Source organism: Protobothrops mucrosquamatus, unplaced genomic scaffold (assembly GCF_001527695.2).
Source record: "Protobothrops mucrosquamatus isolate PMUCROS unplaced genomic scaffold, P.Mucros_1.0 scaffold344, whole genome shotgun sequence".
Taxonomy (NCBI): Eukaryota; Metazoa; Chordata; class Lepidosauria; order Squamata; family Viperidae; genus Protobothrops; species Protobothrops mucrosquamatus.
Genome location: NW_015386681.1, coordinates 460,404 through 470,339, shown reverse-complemented (window position 1 = coordinate 470,339; position 9,936 = coordinate 460,404). Strand labels below are relative to the sequence as shown.

Sequence of the window (9,936 nt, the reverse complement as noted above, 5' to 3'; positions counted from 1 at the left end):
ATGAAACGTCTGCAGGAAAACCACCATGCCATGCTGAGCTACAGTGATTCTCTTCCATTAGTTCAACCAAGTTGTTCCTCTGATGAGTCATCTCCCCCTGGGATTGTGGCTTAATCTATTTATTTTATTTTATTCCCACCTCAGCTGGCAGTCCCTTGTCTCTAAGGACGTTTGATTTTCGTCTCCTTGGGACCAGGGTCTGCTCAATTGTGTAACATTCTCCATTCTTTTCTAGCTTCCCCTCCGCATCCTTAGACCTACCCAAATCTTCCAAACGGTTTATCGCCAATTGCATCTTCTTTTTATTTTCAGAGCGCGTTGGCGGCCATTTCAAAAAAAACGTTAGGAGAGTCTCTATTATATTAATCCAACCCGTGCCGGCTTTTGCTATCTCTGGCTTCTCATTAACATGCAGAGATAAAGTTTTGCTTTTTCTTAGCCTCTTATGACAAAGCCCCCATAATAAGTTTGCTCTTTTAAAAAGGGTCATTCCGGAGAAGCTCCTTGGATGTGAAATGCAACATTTTCAAACGGGGTGTGGGGAGAGCCTCAAAAAAGCCCAGCTGCCTTTTGGGGGGAAAAAAAGCATCTTCGGAACGTTTGTAAAAAAAATAATAAAGGTGGGATACAAATTGGAACAGAGGCACAGAATCAAGATCAGGCGAGGTATTAGCCTGGTGAGGCCACACCTGGAATACTGCAGCCAGTTTTGGTCACCACATCACAAAAAAGATGTTGAGAGTTTGGGAAAAGTGCAGAGAAGAGCAACTAAGATGATCCAAGGCCTGGAGGCTAAAACATAGGAAGAACAGCTGCAGGACTTGGGTTTGGCTAGTCTAAAGAAAAGAAGAAATAGGGGAGACATGATAGCTGCGTTCCAGTATTTGAGGGGCTGCCCCAAGGAAGAGGATGGGGTCACGTTATTCTCCAGAGCACTAGAGGGAAAGACGAGAAACAATGGATGGAAAACTGATCAAGGAGAGAAGCAACCTGGAATTAAGGAGAAACTTCCTGACAGTGAGGACAGTTAATCAGTGGGACAGCTTGCCACCAGAAATTGTGGGCGCTCTATCACTGGAGGTTTTTAAGAAGAGACTGGACAGTCACTTGTCTGAGATGGTGTAGGTTCTCCTGCTTGAGCAGGGGGCTGGACTAGAAGACCTCCAAGGTCCCTTCCAGCTCTGCTCTATTCTATTCTATTCTATTCTATTCTATTCTATTCTATTCTATTCTATTCTAATCTGTATTTCTATTCTATATTTCTATTCTATTCTGTAATTCTATTCTATTCTATTCTATTCTATATTTCTATATTCTATTCTATTCTATTCTATTCTATGCTGTATTTCTATTCTATTCTATTCTATTCTATTCTATTCTATTCTGTATTTCTATTCTATTCTATTCTATTCTATTCTATATTTCTATATTCTATTCTATTCTATTCTATTCTATTCTGTATTTCTATTCTATTCTATTCTATTCTATTCTATTCTATTCTATTCTGTATTTCTATTCTATATTTCTATTCTATTCTATTCTATTCTATTCTATTCTATTCTATTCTATTCTATTCTAAATAACTATATGGGAACAGTAGAAGGGTTGGGTGTCAGAAAGGGGGATATCAGCTGCCCAGAGTCGTTTAAATACAAGTAGTCCATGACTTACAGTCATTCATTTAGTGACCGTTCCAAGTGACAATGGTGATGGAAAAAGTGACTGATGTTTTGTTTTTTGCACTTACGACCGTTGCAGCATCCCCACGGTCACGTGATGAAAATTCGTATACTTGGACTCCAAGGTCCCTTTCACAGTTGCTGTTTTTAAGCCGGGTCTCGCCCAATATGTACTTGTGCCTTTGAGTTTTTCCTGCCCAAATGTAATTGATTGATGAAGTCTCCCAGAAGTGGCCCAGTCCTTTTCAATTTCCAATTTCCCTCTCTCTAGGATGAAGCCGCCCGAAAGAGCATCGCAGACATGACCAAAGAAGAAGTAGCCGAGCAGCTTAAGAATAAAAGCCAGGAGGAGGAAAGCTTCACTCTATTGCAGTTTGTCAAAAGTAAGTTTTTTTAAATAATAATAATAATAATAATAATAATAATAATAATAATAATAATAATAATAATAATAATAATAATAATAATAATGATAAAGTTGGAAGGGACCTTGGAGGTCATCTAGTCCAACCCCCTGCTCAGGCAGGAAACCCTATACCATTTCGGACAAAGGGCTGTCCAGTCTCTTCTTAAAAACGTCCAGTGTTGGAGCATTCACCGCTTCTGGAGGCAGGTAGTTCCACTGGTTAACTGTCCTCACTGTCAGGAAGTTTCTCCTTAATTCCAGGTTGCTTCTCTCCTTGGTTAGTTTCCATCCGTTGCTTCTTGTCCTGCCTTCAGGCACTTTGGAGAATAGCCTGACTCCCTCTTCTTTGGGGCAGCCCCTGAGATACTGGAAGGCTGCTATCTATAATAATAATAATAATAATAATAATAATAATAATAATAATAATAATAACAACAACAACAACAACAACAACAACAACAACAGTAAAGTTGGAAGGGACCTTGGAGGTCATCTAGCCCAACCCCTTTCTCAGGCAGGAAACCCTATACCATTTCAGACAAATGGCTGTCCGGTCTCTTCTTAAAAACTTCCAGTGTTGGAGCATTTACCGCTTCTGGAGGCAAGGAGTTCCACTGGTTAATTGTTCTAAATATCAGGAAGTTTCTCCTTAGTTCCAGGTTGCTTCTCTCCTTGATGAGTTTCCATCCGTTGCTTCTTGTCCTGCCCTCTGACGCTTTGGAGGATAGCTTGACTCCCTCTTCTTTGGGGCAGTCCCTGAGATATTGGAACACTGCTATCCTGTCCCCCCTCGTCCTTCTCTTGACATTAAACTAGACATACCCAATTGCAGCAACCGTTCCTTATACGTTGTAGCCTCCAGTCCCCTAATCATCTTTGTTGCTCTTCTCTGTGCTCTTTCTAGAGTCTCAGCATCTTTTTTACATCGTGGTGACCAAAACTGGATGCAGGATTCCAAGTGTGGCCTTACCAAGGCCTTGTAAAGTGGTATTAAGACTTCACGTGATCCTGATTCTCTCCCTCTGTTAATGCAGCCTAGCACTGTGTTGGCTTTTGTGGCAGCTGCAGCACACGGCTGGCTCCTATTTTGCCCTGTTTGAATGTGCATTTCAATAAGTAGTAACAAGGAAGCAGAACCGTTTAAAAAAATCTTCAGACCAATAGAGATACACCTATTTGCAGATGCTAAATTCATGAGCCTCTCTCTTTTTGCCTTTTTTCATTCGCTTTTGTTGTTTCTCCTTCGTTTAGTTTCCTTCCCTCTCTAGGTTACTTTTGGTCTGGAAGTTTTGTTTCTTCGGTTCAAAATTTAAAAAAAAAGGCCGCATAGATAAAATCCCGATAAAGCAAGAACACTTGGTTCCTCGCTGAGATTTCCCAGAACATAATACCAACGCTCCTATCTCTTCTAATCCACAGATTAAACCTTAACCTCCCATTTTCCTCCGGCTTTCCGGACGGGTGAGAGCACAGTTCCTGGCTGACCAAGGAGACGGATCTTCCTTTATTTATGTATAATTCACATTCCTTTCCAGCTGTGAATTATAGATAAATCCCTATCTACGGCTCCCGGGTTCATTAGCGCCCCTGACACCTTAATTCCACCGCCCTAAATTAATGCCCAAAGTTCCCATTTTTCAAAGACACAGATTTTAAACTGAAGAAAGGGCACACAAGATAAATTGCCCTGACGGGAAAGGGACTGGGAATATTGCAGGAGGCATGAAATTTAGGAGGCCTTTAATACCTATCAGAGCGGGACATTTTGATTTAAAGTCGTTCGGTTGCCCCGAGGCAGGAAACCTATATTTATGGACCCCGGTCCTTCCGAAGGTGTAAAAAAAAAAAAAAAAAAGAGAGAGAGAGAGAGAGAGAGAGAGAGAGAGAGAACAGGCCTCTTTTTGCATTAACACTTTGCCTTGAAGTATTGATTGCTTGCTCCAAAATGAGAAAATTAAGAATCCTCCCTCCCTATTCTCAGAATATGGATTTAGGAACAACTTCTGTTTTGGCACAGTCAGTATTGTATTTTTCCTAGTGGCAAAAAGGTGTTTTGGAAATGCTACCAGTCAGGAGATGAACACGCTCTTCTCTCTTGTTAGCAGAATAAGAAAGTTGGAAGGGACCTTGGAGGTCTTCTAGTCCAGCCCCCTGCTCAGGCAGGAAGCCCTGTACCATTTCAGAAAATGGTTCTCCCATCTCTTCTTAAAAACTCCCAGTGTTGGAGCATTCACAACTTCTGGTAGTAAGCTGTTCCACTGACTAATTGTTCTCACTGCCAGGAAAATTTCTCCTCAGTTCTAGGTTGCTTCTCTCCTTGGTTAGTTTCCATCCGTTGCTTCTTGTCCTGCCTTCAGGGGCTTTGGAGAATAGTTTGACTCCCTCTTCTTTGGGGCAGCCCCTGAGATACTGGAAGGCTGCTATCTATAATAATAATAGTAATAGTAATAGTAATAATAATAATAATAATAATAATAATAATAATAATAATAATAATAATAATAATAATAATAATAATAATAAAGTTGGAAGGGATCTTGGAGGTCATCTAGTCCAACCCCCTGCTCAGGCAGGAAACCCTATACCATTTTGGACAAATGGCTGTCCGGTCTCTTCTTAAAAACTTCCAGTGTTGGAGCATTCACCACTTCTGGAGGCAGGTTGTTCCACTGGTTAATTGTTCTGTCAGGAAGTTTCTCCTTAGTTCCAGGTTGCTTCTCTCCTTGATGAGTTTCCATCCGTTGCTTCTCGTCCTGCCTTCAGGCGCTTTGCAGAATAAATAATAATAATAATAATAATAATAATAATAATAATAATAATAATAATAATAATAATAATAATAATAATAATAATAATAATAATAATAATAATAATAATAGTAGTAGTAGTAGTAGTAGTAGTAGTAGTAGTAGTAATAGTTGGAAGGGACCTCGGAGGTCATCTGGTCCAACCCCCTGCTCAGGCAGGAAACCCTATACCAGTGGTGGCGAACCTATGGCACGCAGAGCCCTCTCTGTGGGCACACGCACCGTCACCCGAGTCCTAGGCCTTCAACTGGGTTTATAATAATAATAATGATAAAGTTGGAAGGGACCTTGGAGGTCATCTAGTCCAACCCCCTGCTCAGGCAGGTAACCCTATACCATTTCAGACAAATGGCTGTCCAGTCTCTTCTTAAAAACTTCCAGTGTTGGAGCATTCACCGCTTCTGGAGGCAGGTGGTTCCACTGGTTAATTGTTCCCACTGTCAGGAAGTTTCTCCTTAGTTCCACGTTGCTTCTCTCCTTGATGAGTTTCCATCCGTTGCTTCTTCTCCTGCCTTCAGGGGCTTTGGAGAATAGCTTGACTCCCTCTTCTTTGGGGCAGCCCCTGAGATACTGGAAGACTGCTATCCTGTCCCCCCTCGTCCTTCTCTTCATTAAACTAGACATCCCCAATTCCAGCAACTGTTCCTTATATGTTTTAGCCTCCAGTCCCCAGATCATCTTTGTTGCTCTTCTCTGCACTCTTTCTAGAGTCTCAGCATCTTTTTAATATTCTGGTGACCAAAACATCAAGGATTACCTGTACCAGAATCCAATCTGGGTCGGTCACAGGACCAGAGCCCATCTTTAGGGAACTTCTGTTTAGTCTGTACCACAGGTAGCTTTAACTACCTGTACCACAGGCTTTCTTGCAGAGGGAAAAAAAGATCTCTATTTCTTTCCTTTTCCATTTTTAGCTGAAATTGACTTTCCACTCTAACTTTTGGTCTCCTGAGGGACACCAAGACGAGTAATTACATAGTTCAGCTTTTCTTCCTAATGCCTCTCCGGAGTCATCAACGGCCTTTGAGGCCGTTAAAACATAACCACAGCAATCAGCTGTCCCTTGACATGGTGTTGCCTCAACTTAGCTGCACTAATAATTGTCATTACGTCCCAAAGGTGCTTTTTTCAAGAGGCCACTGGACTTTCTTGTTTTTCTTTGAAGAAGTTTCGCTTCTCCTCCAAACAGCTTCTTCAGCTCTGACCGGATGGTGGGGAAGGGAAGGATTTATACTCCTTGCAGAGAGCTGGTCATTTGCATTCTTTTAGAGCAGGGCTTTTCAACCAGTGGTACCACCTGTGGTACATGGGCACCTGGCAGGGGGTACGCGAGCATCCTAGAAAAGTGGGAGCAGGGGAGGGGAATGAGCTGAACCGGTGGCAGCACCGCACAAGCCTGAGCGAGAGACAGCTGGAGCTGCAGGGCTGTCAGGGCTCAGCGGAAGCGCCAGGATCAGCGCCAGGATCCAGCTGGAACTCAGCACTGATCCTGGGGCTTCTGCTGAGCCCTGAAGAAGCGCCGATCAGCTGGAATGTTGCAGCCTCTCCAGGGTCTTGTGATTTACATTCAGATGCTTGGCAACTGACTCATATTTATGACGGTCACAGTGTCCCAGGGTCATGTGAAGGGACCAAAACCTGCTTCAACCACCCAGCAGACGGGGGGGAATAAAAACCAAACACCCCCCACCCCACCCCCGCTGCCAATCCTCAACAGAAATGCTCACAACAGTGAAAACCTCGGACAGGAGGAAGAGCGCCGCCGGGTGGGCAGGCATGTGTCTTGCTCGGCTGTGGCTTGGGGGGCACTTTTTTCAGTGCCATTGTAACTTCGAACAGTCACTAAGCGAACTGTTGTAAGTCGAGGACTACCTGTACTTTATCACTTTTTTCCTTTTTTTTTTTTTTGGGTCATCAAGTTTTTGACCCCTTGCTAGGCGACTGGTGGTCCTCGGATGTTGCCATATCCTAAAAGTGGTACAATGGGTGAAAAGGTTGAAAAGCCCTGTTTTAGATTGTCATTGAGGCCACCTGAAGCTTTACCTGTGTCCTCAGGGTCACCTGAGTGGTGCAAATGGGTGTGGAGCCTTCTTGGAACTGCTGAAAGGACTGTGTTGTAGACTGGAGATAGATAGATCACCCATTTGCACCACTCCGGTGACCCTGAGGACACAGACAAACCTCCAAGTGGCCTCACCAACTCTCTAAAAGAAGGCAAATGACCAGCTGTCTGCAAGGAGTATAAATCCTTCCACTCCCCTCCATCCAATCAGAGCGGATGGTGAAGATGAGAAGCAAAACGTCTTCAAAGAAAGACAAGGAAGTCCAGTTGCCTTCTGAAAAAAGCACCTTTGGGTTTTTCCTTGAAGATGTTTCGCTTCTCATCCCAGAAGTTTCTTCGGCTCTGAGTGGATGGTGGGGAGTGGGAGGATTTATACTCCTTGCAGACAGCTGGTCATTTGCATCCTTCTAGAGGGTCGTTGAGACCATCTGGAAGTTTGTCTGTGTCCTGAGGGTCACCTGAGTGGTGCAAATGGGTGTGGAGCCTTCTTGGAACTGCTGAAAGGACAGTGTTGTATAAACATAAATAAACCTCCAGGTGTCCTCAATGACTCTCTAAAAGGATGCAAATGACCAGCTGTCTGCAAGGAGTATAAATCCTTCCATTCCCCACCATCCAGTCAGAGCTGAAGAAGCTTCTTGGAAGAGAAGCGAAACGTCTTCAAGGAAAAACCCAAAGGTGCTTTTTCAGGAGGCAACTGGACTTTCTTGTTTTTTCTTTGAAGACGTTTCACTTCTCGTCTTCATCATCCACTCTGACCGGATGGTGGGGGATGGAAGGATTTATGCTCCTTGCAAAAAAACCTGGTCATTTGCATCCTTTTAGAGAGTCGTTGAAGCCACTTGGAGGCTTACCTGTGTCCTCAGGGTCACCTGAGTGGTGCAAATGGGTGATCTATCTATCTATCTCCAGTCTACAACACAGTCCATTCCGCAGTTCCAAGAAGGCTCCACACCAATTTGCATCACTCAGGTGACCCTGAGGACACAGACAAACCTCCAGGTAGCCTCAACGACTGTCTCAAAGAATGCAAATGACCAGCTCTCTGCAAGGAGTATAAATCCTTCCATTCTCCACCATCCAGGCAGAGCTGAAGAAGCTTCTGGGATGAGAAGCGAAACGTCTTCAAAGAAAAACCAGAAAGTCCAGTTGCCTCCTAAAAAAAGCACCTTTGGGACAACAAGGACCTGGATGACGGAGAATCTCCAGAGACATCCAAGAAGCTTCTTCAGCTCTGACTGAATGGTGGGGAGTGGAAGGATTTATACTCCTTGTAGACAGCTGGTCATTTGCCTTCTTTTAGAGAGTCATTGAGGCCACCTGGAGGTTTGTCTGTGTCCTCAGGGCCTTCCACAGTGAAGGGACCCAGGGCGGAGAACATTCTGCAGCCAAGAAGGCTCCACACCCATTTGCACTACTCAGGTGACCCTGAGGACACAGGTAAACCTCAAAGCGAACATCCGGGACACTGTGACCGTCGTAAATACGAGTCAGTTGCCAAGCATCAGAATTTTGAGCAAGTGACTGTGGAGATCCTGCAATCGTCACAAGCGGGGGAAAATGGCCCTAAATTTCTTTGTTTCCAGTGCCGTTGTAACTTTGAACGGTCACGAAAAAAGCTGTTGTTAAGTATTAATACCACTCTACAAGGCCACACTTGGAATCCGGCATCCAGTTTTGGTCACCATGGTGTAAAAAAGATGTTGAGACTCTAGAAAGAGTACAGAGAAGAGCAACAAAGAGGATCAGGGGACTGGAGGCTAAAACATACAAGGAACGGTTGCTGGAATTGGGTATGTCTAGTTTAACGGAGAGAAGGACGAGGGGGGACAGGATAGCAACCTTCCAATATCTCAGGGGCTGCCCCAAAGAAGAGGGAGTCAAGCTGTTCTCCAAAGCGCCTGAAGGCAGGACAAGAAGCAATGGATGGAAACTAACCAAGGAGAGAAGCAACCTAGAACTAAGGAGAAACTTCCTGACAGTTAGAACAATTAACCAGTGGAACCGCCTGCCTCCAGAAGCTGTGAATACTCCAACACTGGAAGTCTTTAAGAAGAGAATGGACAGCCATTTGTCCGAAATGGTATAGGGTTTCCTGCCTGAGCAGGGGGTTGGACTAGATGACCTCCAAGGTCCCTTCCAATTTTATTATTATTATTATTATTATTATTATTGATCATTGCACAGTCGTCATCTTCTTCTTCTTCTTCTTCTTCTTCTTCTTCTTCTTCTTCTTCTTCTTCTTCTTCTTCTTCTTCTTCTTCTTCTTATTATTATTATTATTATTATTATTATTATTATTATTATTATTATTATTATTATTATTATTATTATTATTATTATTATTAAGTCCAGGACCACCTGATCTTTGGTACCGATTGTTCCTCTTTTTACAAGCTCGTCCTTTTCTTTCCCTCCGGTGTTTGCAGTGTTCCCAGTGGTCTTGCTGAGAAATCTCAAGAACCCGGTCTTCGTGATGGTAGTTTTGGCGATGGTCAACCTGTCGGCCATGATCGCAGGCTTATCCACTTTTTTGGCTAAATTCCTGGAGCAGCAATTCACCCTCTCGGCATCGGTGGCCAACATGATCCTAGGTAAAGGCTGCTCTCTTCTTCCCCACATCCCACGAAGGGACCTCAGGTTCGAGGGCGCTGATGCGGTCCAGCAGGCTGGGCCAGGTGTCTGCGGAGCAACGTTTTAGAACCGGAGGCAAAATTCCCTCTTGAATCTGCACTGAGGACGTTGCGTAGTGGGGTGATGAAATGTCTGCAAGAAAACCATCCGGCTCAGAGGGCGTCAGGAACACCACAGGACGCCTCCTCCTCCTCTTCCTCTTCCTCCTCCTCCTCCTCCTCCTCCTCTCTGCAATCCCCACTCTCTTCTACTACTGATGATGTTACCTAGTTGTGTTATGAAATGTCTGCAAGAAAAACCATCAAACTCAGAGAGCACCAAGGACCCCATTGTCCTCCTCCTCCTCCT

At 44.0% G+C, this 9,936-nt stretch overlaps 1 protein-coding gene across 1 annotated transcript in view; it reads left to right on the top strand.

Moving 5' to 3' along the window:
• The window catches only part of SLCO2B1 (solute carrier organic anion transporter family member 2B1), a 38,867-nt gene that overhangs the window by 16,269 nt on the left and 12,662 nt on the right, over positions 1-9,936 (top strand). The window contains exons 7-8 of the mRNA XM_029284051.1: positions 1,951-2,062; positions 9,384-9,548. Of these exons, the coding sequence (XP_029139884.1) occupies positions 1,951-2,062; positions 9,384-9,548 (277 nt within the window). The remainder of the gene's footprint in view (positions 1-1,950; positions 2,063-9,383; positions 9,549-9,936) is intronic.